Here is a 13,844-nt window from a genome sequence, read left to right on the forward strand (position 1 = left end):
AAGTTACATCTCATCCCCATGGTTTTGACGCCCCATAAGTCAAGAGTAATTATAGCAGCAACAAAAAAAGGGTTGAAAAAGCATCTTGAATCTTACTTTATGTACAAAAACAATTTATATTTCTTTCTTTGAGTAGTCTAATATATAGAGTTTCTTACAATTTTCTCACCACTGTAGCATTGCCTGCAAACACTGCCATCCCTTTACTGACATGGATTTATGAAATTATAGCACTAATGAAAAAATTACTTCAAAAACATTTCTGTAATTCAAAACTCCCTTGGCAACAGAACTGAGAGCAGGTCCAGCCCTGGCAGGTAGACAGGGCACCAGAGTGTCAGTGGCACCACAGCAGAGGCATCTGGGGGCAGATCATGATGATGCATGTGATGCTCCTTCCTGTGTGCCCCAGTCTGCCCTTAAACTGCATACCTTCCTGTCCCACCACACACATGCTTTCCAGATGTCTATGTGCAGCAGTAGCACAACTTTAATTTGACCTGCTATTCCTCCAATTGCTTGTGCTCATCCATGCTCCAGCTACTACATCATGTTGGCACACCTGCCTCTGGGTTCATGCCGTAAGCCAGACTGAGGACCTAATCCAGCCAAAAATAATTCCATAGAAGAGTCAAGGTTGCTTCTTTCACCAGCAGAGCTGACTGACAACACACTCAAAACCACAGCTTCAGGGTGTAGCTTCAGAGCAAGAATTTAAACACCTTTAAATTCTGGCTACCACAGTGCCATCTGGCCAGAGTCATCCTGCCTTGGCCAGCAAACAGAGCTGTGAGACCTGCAGTCATGCCTTGAAGAGGCCAAGAGGTGACTGCAAATCCAGCAGTACAAATCAGCTCTGCAAGGAGAGATTAGCTTCCTGACAGATTTGGTATTCATGCCATCTTAGGAGCATTGGCAGGAGGTGAAGACCATAGCAGTGTGACAGAGCAGCTGGAGACACTTTGGTACGTTCAGGCTGCTGAAACCTCACCAGTTACAGCAGCCTGCAGCAAGGTAAGAGACTGCATCCCAATGTAATTAACACTAGTTAAAACCAGCAGTCTTTTCTCATCAAAGATAATGACCTTAAGCACATGATTGTGTTCTCGGCAAAGCAGACTTGCGCCCTGGTTTAGTTTTCAAGCTTTTTTACCTTGTTTCTAATCTCTAACCAGAATATTAAGCACAGATATCCCCTGTATTATCTATGATTCCCCAAAACATCTTTGAAACCACCCTTAAAAACACCAGTGAAACATTTACTAGTCTACAGTTCAACTTTATAACCCTAGTTATAAAGTGGTTGCCTTAATGAAGCACACTTCTAGCAATTTCTCATTCCAACTCTCCCTGGATCTGTGTTGTGCTCCTAGAAGCTGTGAGGCTCCAATCCTGCAAATATAACCAGTTTACTGAGCAGCTTTACAAATCAAGCACAAATGCAAGAGGACATCCTTTGTTTTCAGGAGGAACAGACAGTATAGAATTGATAGCATGCATAACTACAAACTGCTCTTCAGACTTTGGAGCCTGGTAAGAATTGGTTTAAACACCTTGCTGCATGCCACAAAAGCTTTTACTGCACTTTCAAAGAAGCAGGTCAGAGTCCACAGGAGAGGACTGGCAGAGACCACATTCTTCATCACTCCTTTTAGCAGAAACCACTGACTGCTGAGCCTGATACACCCAGGCCAAGACAAGCACCCAAGATGAGGACAGTAATTTCTGACAGCTTTGCAGCCTGGTTAGCAGGCAGGGCTCGACCATGCTTTGAGGCAGCAAGCCTTACGGGCTGCCAGCAGTTTGGCAATAGTTGAGAGCCAGAGCTCTGAAATGCTCCTTGAATCTGATTCTTGAAGAATTCATAACTGGACAGCCTCAGCTTGGGCAGCAAGTGATAACAAAGAACTGACATAATTCCTCTGGATAACTATTTCTTGCTAGTGCATATTCATTTGAACAAAACAATAATTTAACAAAGATCAGCCACCAGCACAGGTTCTTAATGGCTGTTTATATGCTTACACATTTCAAAAGGTATTTAGAAGCTGCGTGGAGTTTATATGAACACATTTTGGTTCATATTTCCTCCCTCTCCTGCCACCCTACCAAGGCCCTTGGCCACCACAGAGAACCCTGCAGGCACTGCCTGCCCCTCCAGCCCATCACCACCACAGACAATGCCTAAATCTTGTCCCATGCCACAGCAACTGGCAAAACTCAACCGGAGTAGTGCTGGGGGCAATATGGTGTTCTCCAGCACAACTCTGTCTCTGTATCAGACACTCAACAGCCTCCTTCTTCCCTTAGCAGTGAAAACAAGGCAGTATGTGTCCAGCAGTCAACCCTTTTGAAAGCACAGCTCACACCAGGCTGAAGAGGACATTGTTGTTTTCTGAAGGTGAGCACAAGTGCTGAAGTGCAGGAAGTGCTGACCCATGAACGAGCTATGCAGGACACAGCTCGTGCCCCAGCCTGTCTTATCAAGATCAGCAAATGCCTGCAGCAGGCACCTCTCCCCAGACCCTTGCCCTCGCTCCCACAATCATGGGCCCCAGGCCAGGGTGGGTACAGCTCCTCCCCTGTCCAGCACCTGCACTTTCATTCCATAACATGCAGTAGTTCAAGGATACTTGTTCCAAAAAACAACGAAACAGCCTGAACAAACGAAGCAAACACAGCAGGTTAATCATTTCCTGCAAGGAACAGAGCACAGGAGAGCACACTTGCTTATCATCCCACTGAAATATGACCCACCAGTCCTGCCTGTCACTGCCAGGCTTTTTTTTTTCTGCCTTACATGTAAAGTTATTCCCAGGAAATCACAGTTAACTTGAATCAGCAACAGTATCAAGAAAATCTTGATCTACTAAAAATGAAACACCACTTAACAGAATAGGTGAGCTGCAAATCTGAATACTTCCTATTCCCTACCTCAAATATTGGACTTGATCTAGCACACTCATATGTGCTATAAATCCTGTTTCCAGCACAATATTAATATTTCCTGTTTCAACAGCATTCAAGTAGTTTTAAGCATGCTTAACATAGCTCTATCCTTTCTCTACCAGGAGACTTTAGGGCAGATGAACTTGCTTTGTACAAAAAGCACACAGAGAACCACTCCTACCAAGCGAATTATGTGCACTTGGTTAAACAAAGCAGTGAAACTTTTTGAGTTCTCATTCAGCAGTTTAATTATTAGCAACCTACAAAAGAGTGGAAGAGATAAACAGTGTATTTGGTTGCCAAATAACACCCATCGATAAAAAAAGGAGAAAAGTGTTCTCACAAACCACGAGCACTACAAGAAAGTATACACCCAAAAGAATATATATGCATAGAACACATATGCATAGGATACAGTAAAGCTTTTTTTTTTGCCATTTTTTTTAGCTTAAAAGAAATCCCATCTGTTTTCACTTAGAAAAATCCTATGGAACTTTTACCAAAAGATTTTTTTCCCTGCTTTTAAATTGAAAAACAGTCATTTATTTCCCTGCACTTAATCGGTATGCAGACAAATTTATAGCTTTTTAATGTTAAAAGCTTTTTGAAAAGCCACTTGTTTGCAAGCTTTCACATCCTGCTGAACAAAGAAGTTAGGTGTACTCTCACAGAGAGGCGTGGGCTGTGTTTCACTTCAGGTTTGCCCTGCCTGTCACTACAGGCAGAGCAGTGCTCCCTCATGAAGCTTCATGTTTGTAATTTGTCTCATCTCCTAACTCCTAGTGCCAAACAGTAGCAGTTCTGGGAGACAGGATGAGAAGTACAAGCAAGCCCCTCATCACTGGATACTGAAGTCATTTTTCCCCTGTATTTACCCATCGTCTATGCCCAGTGAAACTGACTTTCTGACTTCAGCAGGAGAGGTAAAGACTCTTACCTGTTTGTCTTCAATAGATGATTGATGATGATGATGCTGAAGCAAGTGTCTGTCCCATTCAGTACACAGGGACTTGCAGCATATGTTAATTCAGCTACTCTGAGCATGAAAATGCTTGAAATCCTTTACAAATCCAGACACTCATGGCCTCACTTACTGTAGCTTTATTACATGCCTGGAAGTGCAGTGAAGCCATTCAGATATTTCATAAAAACTTCAAGCGTTTCTTTCTGCACACAGATTTCAGAGAAATTTACCTGAGAGTGTCAGGAAATAGGCATTCTCAAACATACACCACTGCCTGATTTGCTATCTTTTGATGGTCAAAACTTTATGTTTAATCTGTGAGACACATTCAAGATTCATACTTTTTCTCTTCAAAATCTTCCAAAGCACCAAACATTTTTATTGTAAATATGGCTCACAGCTCTAGTTATAGTACAAGTGCCAATTCTCTGCAATTCTGTGAACTTCTGCACCTGATTGTGCTGGGACTGAGAAACAAACCAGGCAACAGCTGTAGCTTAAGTGGAAAACAGCTACATAAATTCAGTTGCAATGCTCCTGTTAACATGGTTTCTGCTGTATTAGCTGCTTCCTTGTAATTTCGTGTTCTCGCTTGAGCTGGTACTGGAGATGAACATCTGTCTGAAGGGCTCACTGGAGCACCAACAGAAATCTCTACCTCATCTCTTTTAAGCTATTGACAACATAGCAGATGCAGAGCTGGAGACACCTTTCAATAAGCAGTCCAAGAAGCCACAAGGGCTCTGGCCCTACCAGCATAAGAGAAGGGTCAAAGACTATGAGCCTATGAACCATGTTCGTCCTGAACCAGTGCCCACCCTGAAAGGGATTGTCTTGTTTGGCTTTATTCAGCTATTTCCTGACTCCAAAGATGGAAATTATCAGCTCTGAGAATTTTTTTCTAGATGTTCTTTGAGTTACTATATTAGCAAAGCTTGTAATGAAAAGATAGTTTTTAAGTTAGAAGCATGTCTTCCCAGTTCTTATGGAAGGTCTTATGTTCAGGGATGATTTTTTCCCTCCAGTGGCTTCCATCAGTCTACAAAAGGTAGCTGAGATCTGCATATGTCTTCCTCTCTAGTTATCAAAATGAAATGCTACTGATAACCATGCACTGATTCATATAGTGCCTTACAGAAAATCATCATAGTAAAATGCAAATGTTCTTAGGGCAATACACAAACTCTGCCAGGAGCCTGAAGCCAAAGTCAAAAGTCCAAGTTAATTAAATGCTTAAAGCAGTTCTAGATCAGAAAACTGACAGCCTAACTTGGACAATTTATTAACTCTTTTAGGAAATCCAGCATAGAAGTGGTGTTCCTAACATAGGGAACCATTTGCCAGTGATCCAAAGTGCAGTTTCAGTTATGCAGAGAACCTATAACTTATGATGGGTTTTCATAAAACCTCAGATAATGCTAATGTAAGTTTTCTAGTTAGGTAGTCTTTTCAAGATATCAGTTCTCTCCTCTTCCCAAAACGGAAAGCAAACGCAGTGTAGGTAAAGCATATTTATTTTTCCAGATACAGGCTAAAAAAACCAAACTTGCACCTCCACTTTCACTACAGACAAAACTATGGCTTGTTCTCTGGAGTATGGAGTTCTCCATGGAATTCTTTGGTGTATTTTTAAAAAAATATAACTATCAGCCTGGCATATTTGAGGAGCTTTTACCTAGTCCCTTGAAAGGAATGTCATTTGAAAGACTCCTGGAGCAAAAAAACTCCATTTAAAAAAAAAAAAAAAAAAAGGATGCAGTGTAGTACAGCACTCTCACTCAGAATAACGACTGGAGCCTGAACAAGCAGACAGTATTGATCAGAGGGGAGATATCATCAGAAAAGACAAGAAGGTTGCTCTCATCTACTCCTATTCCTGGAACAGGTGACTAAATACCAAGAGTGGCTACAACTCAAAACAGGGACTTTTCCATGGTCACCACAGCAAAATGCACTGAACTATAACAGCAAAGCATAACTAGTGAGAGAATAGACTGTATCTTTAAAACTTTATGTAACATCCTTAATATGGCCATTCTTTCCTACAATAAATAAGGCCTATGATCCTTAAAATACTCTGAGTAGCTATGAGGCAAATCGTTCTGAGCTCCCAGCCAGGAATCAAAGCACAAAGGATAAGCCCTTTGCTTTAAGTCAAAGCCTCATCTTTGGCTACACTGGAATTCATGCCAGACTAGCAACTTCCACCTGTCCAGACTCACATCTTCTCAGACCACACAGACCAGATCTGCACAGGAAAACCCTGGCTGCTGGAGTCTTGATGGGCACACCATGTACATTTCTGCATCTCAGGAAAGTGGATGAATTGTTAAACTGAGGCTGGAGCATGATGCAGCACACCACCTGGACACTGCCCAACCACTTTTGCCACAGCACAAGCAGCTGAGAGGACTGGGAGACAGCTTTCACAAGCAAAATATTCACCTTTGCTAACACACTAGCATGGGCACCCAGACTAAGCCTGTAGTAACCAGTGAACTGGTTACCGTACCTTCACAAGGCTTTCACCTGTCTACCGGGTAAAATAAAAGTTGAACCTACAGGCAGGTTCCATAAACTGCACCAGCTGGCAGGCATCAAGAGAGGAAAACACTCAGGGAAGCATGGTATCCTCCAAGCTGAAGGTCTCACTGCCAAGCACCACCTTTTCTGTCTGCCCTAGATGGAAGCAAAGTGCCCCCTAACACTGTCAAGGGTTTTTCTGCTTCTTTCTAAAAAGAGATTTCAAAACCGGTTTTAAACGAGGCACAATGATAAGAACTGAGGAGAGGCTCATTAGACCACAGTATGCCAGGGTTATTGTGATCTTTGCAAATCATTTGTAGGTTCACATTTTGCAATGCCTGAAGTATCAGAGGTATTTCTTGTAGGGCTGGCACATGCCCTGCTCTGCCCTCTGGCAGCCAGAAAAAGCATAGCCGCGTAAAGGATCCCAGCACGTCACAGCATTGATGAGAGAGCCCTGCAGCAGGAGAAGTAAAGGTGCTTCAGGGCTTTTCTTAAATACAGGTTTGGGAAGTAAATATAGATCCACTGAAAAGAGATGCCTGGTACCTGCACAGTCTCTTCCCTCATCCCAGTTATTATTTAAAGTTACAAAGTTCTGAGACAGAGTTATAAAACTAGAAAGTACGTAAAGTTCTAAAACAAAGTTACAAAACTAGAAAGCAAAGATTTAATTTTATAATCCAAAATTCCGAAGTGATAATCCATGGTTACAAAGTTTCAATCTGAAACTACAGTCACAACTCAAATTACGAAGTTATAATCCAAACCCATAACTCTAACACCAAATTATAAAGTTAAAACCTGAAGCTCTAGCTCTAACCTAAAACTACCGAGCTGCAATGCGGAATTAACAGCTATGATCCTCTCAGAAGGTTGAAGAACAAAACCCAGTCCCATGAAAACCTGTTCAAAACCTAGCCGGAGCCGGCTGCGAGCTAACCTAAAAGGAGCCGGAGCTCTGCACGCTGCCGCAGACTCTGCTGGGCGGGTTTTATTTTCCCCTCAAGTCGCTCTTTTGATATCAAACAGAAAGCCGGCAAGGGAGGAGGACAAAAAAAAAAAAAAAATCAACAAGAAAAGGTCCCGAAACGCCCCCCAGCCCCACTCACAGCCATAGCGGGGCCGCTGCAGGGACGGTAGCTCCTCATGGTGCATCCTGCCGCCGCCGGGAGGGACGGTGCCGGCCCCCGCCCGCCCTTCTTATGCGCAGCCCGGGCCCCGCTGATTTGCTGCGCCCGCGGCCGCGACCGCCCCGCGCGGGGCCGGGGCCACCCGGGGCGGCTCCGCGGGGCGGGGGGCACCGCCGGCAGGGTGATGTGCGTGTGCCCCCGGGACGGAGATCAGGAGAAAGTGAGAAAGAAAAAAAACAAAAACAAACCCACAAAAAACCAAACCAAACAAAACAACAAAAACAACAAAACAACACAAGCGAAAAGGGAGAAAGAAAAAGAAAGACGGGAAAAAAAAAAATGAAACGCAGCCCCCCACGCCGCCCCCACCCCCAGAAAGCAGTCAAAGAAAAACAACCCCCAAGCCCCAAAGCAAAGCAAACAAAAAGCGAAGCAAAAAGTAAAGAGTAAACAATAAAATAAAATTTTAAAAACCCCACAAAACCCAAAAAACAACAACAAAAAACACCCCCAACAACAAAACCCAACAACAAAAAAAAACCAAGCAAAACAAACAAACAAAAAAAAACCAAAGTGAAATCCAAAGGTAAAAATACCCCAAACCATAAACCAAAACTAAAAAGCAAAAAAAGAAGAAAAAACCTCCCAAAAAAGGCAATAAAATGCAATAAAATGCAATCCCTCTCAAAAAAGAAAACAAACAAAAACCGAAAGCCCAAAGCTACCAAACCATTAAAACAAATCCAATTTCACACTGTGGAAGGCCAAGGCATCTCCCTATGGTGTTTTGGCAGAGAGAAGTGTGAAGACACATGAAGAAGCAAGCCCAGGACTCCCTCCTGCAGTTCTGCTCTTTTGAAAAACTCTCTCTCCCTACAAGCAGTGTTTTTGCCAGATCACAAAGCCACCGCCACAATCCACAGGGCATCTGCAGAGTGGAGTGTGCCTGCATGGGCCTGTCCCATGTTGGTGCCCCTTTCTGAGGGGTTTTGTGAGGCAGCTAGGCATGTTCCTCCATTCATGGCTTCCCTGCAGGGTGTCCCTGCCAGAGGGGGCTTGATTTCAGACAGTATAGTAACAAATCCATGGGACAATGATTCATGTTTTGTGACCACAGGCTCCAAGGTCACATGTGAAATGCACTTGGAGATGGTCAGGGGTAGGCATTTCTCAAATGGAGGTGTAATATAGGGCAGGACCAGATCCTCTTGGCAGTCTCTAAGGCCCTAACATGAAGTTTTCTGGAAAACAGAGGGAAGCAGTACCTGTGCATAGCCAGAGCCTGTGTCACAGAGCCCGTGGGACACAATGCACCTGAGCATGCTTGTGATTTAGTGCCAGGTGCCAAATGACTCTTGATGTGCATTTGCACATTGTTTGGAAAATTTCAGTAATTTCTGTTCCAAAATAAAATAGTGTGAGATCTATGCAGTCTTCTCTGTGATGTTTTAGAGGTTTGAGAATGTCTATACTTAGTTTTCAAGGTCTTTGTTTTGTCACTCCCTGTCTCTGGCTGTGCTGGGCATGACTCACTGATTGGAAAAATGCTGAGGTAGAAAAAGACACTCCTTACAGTACTTAAAATGTGGATTATTCAGGAGCAAAAGGCTGAAAGTGTATAGGAGAAAAATGACACCCAGAAAAATGACACTGTTACTTTCCTTGAGGTTCTTTTGATTTCCTCTGCTCCCTTTTTCTCCATTGCCTTTTCCTCCAGACCTCCAGACCAGGGATGATTACTTACAGTAAAGCTGTGTGGTGCAGGCACAAGTAGAGCTGCAGTCTCCACTTGGCTTTCGAAATGATTTCTTGGGTTTTAAACAATCATGCATTTACTTACTTCTCCTTTTATAAAAGAAAGTGAGTGATCAAACCTAACATAGAAAAGAAGAAATTGACTTCCACAATTTAAAGCGCATTTGAGTGAATTGAAAATGTTGCCTTTGTTTTAAATTACCATTTCTACTGCTTTTTTTTCTATTACACTTGGCCTAAGTCAAGAGTATACTGTAGAAAACGTTCTCTCTCCATCTCTTTTATTCTTTAGTCATGATCAAAGTTTTCTTAAAAATATTTTTTCTGACTTAAATTAAGTGGCCTTGTCCCCCTGAAAAGCTTTATTTTGACGTGACAGTATCATGTTTTAAATTACAACACTTTTCTCTTGAGAAGTTCTCAGCTTGTTCTGCAAGCTGTATAGATGTGGTGTGACACTGTGACAGGGGTCTCTCTCCTGAAGGAATAGTCTGACAAAGCCCCAGAGAGTTTCTGTGTGACAGTCCCAGTCCCTGGGGTTTTTTTCTTGCTCCCCCTCTTGCTGTGGCTAGAAAGGCAAGGGTGCAGCTGTGGTGTCACACACATGTATGTTGCCATCCCTTGCTGAGAAAATATTCACCCCTGTCTCTCAGACTCTGTGCCTGCAATGTGTCCTCTCCTTCATCCGTCTCATGACTCTCCTTGCCCCAGGTTGGCATCAGCATTTTTGCCACCACATGGGTACTCAACTAATTGTCCCAGACTGAAAACTAACTTTTTTCTTTTGGTAGGATTATTTCCTAAACCAGTGATTCCTTCATTGCTTTCACCCAATTGCCTCTCAAATGTGAGTGCCAGCACAGAGCAGGGAACACACTGGAGGGCAGAAATGAAAGGCTTGGTTAGGGAGAAGTAAGAATGTTTTTTTTGACAACAGTAACCTCTGTAATACTTGCAGAACAACTGACATGACAGAAACCAACTGCTCTCAGTGGGAAATGAGACAGGTAAAAGAATATTGGAGTAATAAGCAGCAGCCACACAGGTCTGTTCGTGACATTTTGCATTAGATTTGTTAATCCCTGGTTTTCTGACTTAAAAGGCAAACTTTGTCAACTGTTCATGGCATGAATGTTTAGACACTGCTGGCAGGAACCAGGTAAAGAGGTTGCAGCCTGCCCCTGCAAGCTGCTGGGTGCTGCATGTCTGATGGGGGAGCAGCCCCTCTGCACTTCCTTCCTCTCCCTCCTTCTTCCCCTTCCAAAGTGCCACTGCAGCTGCAACTGGCTGAAATGTTTCCCTGCAAGAGAGATGAACACTGTGCATTCTCCCACCGTCTTATGGGTACCTGGTTGCAGAAAAAGGTGTAAAGCTGAGCACAGACTTTTAGTCAGCCTACACCAGATCTAACGCTAAGTGCCATATCCTTTTTTTTTGTACTTGAACGCTCCACTTTTACAGTTACTAAGAAGCAAGCACTAAAGAAACCAGTGTTGTCAGCTATCTAGAGTAAATGTTTGAATGTGAACATTTCCTGTTCATATGATGGGTCCTTTCACGGAGCTTAAGATCAATGTCCTCACCATATTATCAAGGACACTGTGCTGTGGATAACATGTTTCCCACTGCATTCTTGCTAACAATACAGCTCCAGCTTACTCACCTGCCTGAATGTGAAACAATGTGCATAAAGAGGGAGAGAATGTGAGAGCAAGCTAGGAGTGAGTGGTCTGTATTTAAATACAACTACGTGTTCAGAGGCAGCTCTGGACTGCTCCAGATCTAACAGAGAAATAAGCTGACAGAAAACTCAAAAGAGGGAGGTTGAAAATGTACCCCTCCTACATTTCATTGCCTGTACTTGGATCAAAAAAGGAGGACTCTGCTACTTCATGTTTCCTGACAATCCTGTTGTGTACAGAGGGATTTTATATGGTGAAGGATATTGATATTTGAAATTCTTTGGTGGCTTATGTAGCAGTGACGCAAGTACATGTAGGTAATTAGAGACACTAGGCTTTTTGTTGGAAACAGCAGCTTTAATGCCACTTTTTCTGTGATGATACCTGAACTTTATTGTTAAATCTTATGCCTTGGCTGGCTGCATTTGTCTTACAGAAAGAAAAGTGCATTTGTTAATTTAAAAGAGGTTTCATTTGATTTTGGTTTTGATTTGTTTGGTTTTGTTTTTTCCTATTAGGCATTGCAGAGAAAGACCATATAATTTTTATATGTGTAGGATACAAAGCCTCGACTTTAGAGATTACCCTGGTAAGTGAGAGAGGGCAGTTATTCCTTGGGTGGGTCAACCTGAATCTAGGATGCAAAAGAGGGAGGGAGATTAGCTCCAGGCAGGCTCCCAGTTACTGCAAGGGCCTTTTCAGTTGCTTCCTTCTTACAGTTAATTAAAAGCTGACAAGCTTAAGGTGGACGTGCTACATGGGTGCTTGTGCTGACCCAATAGCAGTGTGTCATAACCAAAAATGTCTGTGCTCCCTGTGCCACAAGCAGATCTTTGCCTGGCCAGTGGGATGGACTTTCAGTGCCTCAGTATAGAGTGAGAGTTTCCTCAGTCATGCTGGACATCAGAGGTGGCCAAAGGGATGGTGACTTACAGAGGTCATGGTAGCAGAGCTGGTGTCCCTGTGTGCTGATAAGGATACCAGTGGGAACACCAGATGAGCCTAGATTAATAATTTTGCATAAATTGCAGTTAAAGACCACAACTGCTGTTTATTAATACAACAGAAAGGTTAAGAGGTGCTCGAGGCAATGTTAGGGAACACAAAATCAGGAAGTGCCCCCAGCATAGCTGCCTCCACGGTCTGCTGTGGGTCTTGCAAGCAGCTGCCTCCACAAGGAAAGGGATCAGCTGCAGGGATCATCTCTGTGAACTCCGCTGGGTTATAGTCTCTCCCTCAGCACAGTCTTCATCTTATACATTATTTATTGTCATGAGGTAAGTAAACAATTAAGTCATCACATAACTGGCCACAGGGACCCTGGAGAAAACACAGACTGTGTCAGCAGGAAGACTGTAACTCCCCTATTTGGGAAAAGCAAGTGAGGGACATCACTTGCCTCTGCTCCCTTTCTTGTGTGCCTAGAAGGGAGAGATGATGGTGCAACCCAGCAGTCCCCATCCCCAATTCCCTTCTCAACTCTTCCTTTCTAATGAGTCAGGGCCTGTAGTCACAGCAGAAAGCTTAATTTAAAAGGTATATTAAGCTCAAACTAGACTGGAGCTATGTCAATCAAAGCATCCTACAGAAATGTAGTTTCACAAATTCAAAATATCATGGCATACTGAATGGCCGGTAAAATGGAAGTCTGTAACAGAAGAGCTGAACTGCCTTTCTCTCTCAGCAGCAACTGTTCTTTCCCACTGAGGAAGTGATTTTAACTTCTGAATTGCCCTGGTGTATGGCCAGTGTATATTAAACACCAAACCCCAACATTTAGAGGAACATCTTCCTTGGACTTTATAATGCTTGCTAGGGTGAGCTAAGTTAGTTGGAAATGTGCCTAACTGAGCTCTAGTGGGCACCAGTATAAGTAAAAGAATCTCATTATCTTGTTATTTATTGAAATAGAAACCCCAGTTTTTCAAAGCAAACAAAATAGTTTGTGGGATGGAGGAGAAACAAACAGACATATGAGTAATTTTGAATGAAACTTCTAGAGGAAGAAATCTGAAGATGTGTATTAAAATGCATGCCAAAGGGTAACATTTTAAGTTAATGTTTGTAGAAGAGTGTATTTGTATAGCACTCACACCTGAAAAATAATATGGTTAGAGAAATTACTGCAGTGTCAGAAATCTCTCTTTGTTCTGCCACTTGCAAATCTCATGTTCTTTGTTCTGAGAAAAATACCCTTTCTAGACCTTGTGTTTTGAAGGAAAACTAGCAAATGCAGTCCTGAAAATATGAAAAGCCACATATCCTCCAACATATCTGTCAGAAAAACCTCATAATTTCCAATTCAGTGCAGTAAATCCAAGGATTTTTATTTCAAACATTGACATCCTGGAAAAAGCAATACTGTGATTCTTCAGTGACTCTTCTCAGATCCCAGACTGCATGTAACAAACCAGAGAAGCACCACTCATGCTGATGCAGTTGTGCTCATAGGGCTATCTGTAGGGTCACACCATTATCTCAGTCATGGGACTGAGCAGACTTAATGTTCCTCATTGCTGCCTAAAAGCTGTGGTTTTCTTTTCCAGAAGCCAGCTTAGCTCCCAAAAAGCTGCTTAAGTGTAAAAGAGGCTGAAATTATGTGTTCTGTGCTGAAAGTGAGAAGCAGCCATGGGATAGGAATAATATCTTATATCATAGCTTGCTGTGTCTACCTCTGGTTGCTCAGATGTCATGCATCTCATATTATCTAAAGCACATTTCGAAGGTGTACTTTTATATGCCTTTTCCTATCTATCAGGTCTCCCTCTGTTTTTTCCATTCTGGTAAGACTCTGTTAAATCCTTTCCGTCAAGGTACCTAAGAAACCAGTTTCTC

The 13,844-nt window shown here is 42.8% G+C and overlaps 1 protein-coding gene across 3 annotated transcripts in view; it reads right to left on the bottom strand.

Moving 5' to 3' along the window:
• IQGAP2 (IQ motif containing GTPase activating protein 2) overlaps positions 1 to 7,622 on the bottom strand; it is a 128,216-nt gene extending 120,594 nt beyond the window's left edge. For all 3 annotated transcript variants that reach the window (XM_050328752.1, XM_050328751.1, XM_050328750.1), the window contains exon 1: positions 7,552 to 7,622. In XM_050328752.1, coding sequence (XP_050184709.1) covers positions 7,552 to 7,597 — 46 coding nt within the window. In that variant the 5' untranslated portion in view covers positions 7,598 to 7,622. The remainder of the gene's footprint in view (positions 1 to 7,551) is intronic.
• Positions 7,623 to 13,844: the final 6,222 nt, after the last annotated feature.

The sequence above is a fragment of the Myiozetetes cayanensis genome, unplaced genomic scaffold (genome assembly GCF_022539395.1).
Source record: "Myiozetetes cayanensis isolate MyiCay16 unplaced genomic scaffold, myiCay2020 scf4, whole genome shotgun sequence".
In the NCBI taxonomy this organism is placed as follows: domain Eukaryota; kingdom Metazoa; phylum Chordata; class Aves; order Passeriformes; family Tyrannidae; genus Myiozetetes; species Myiozetetes cayanensis.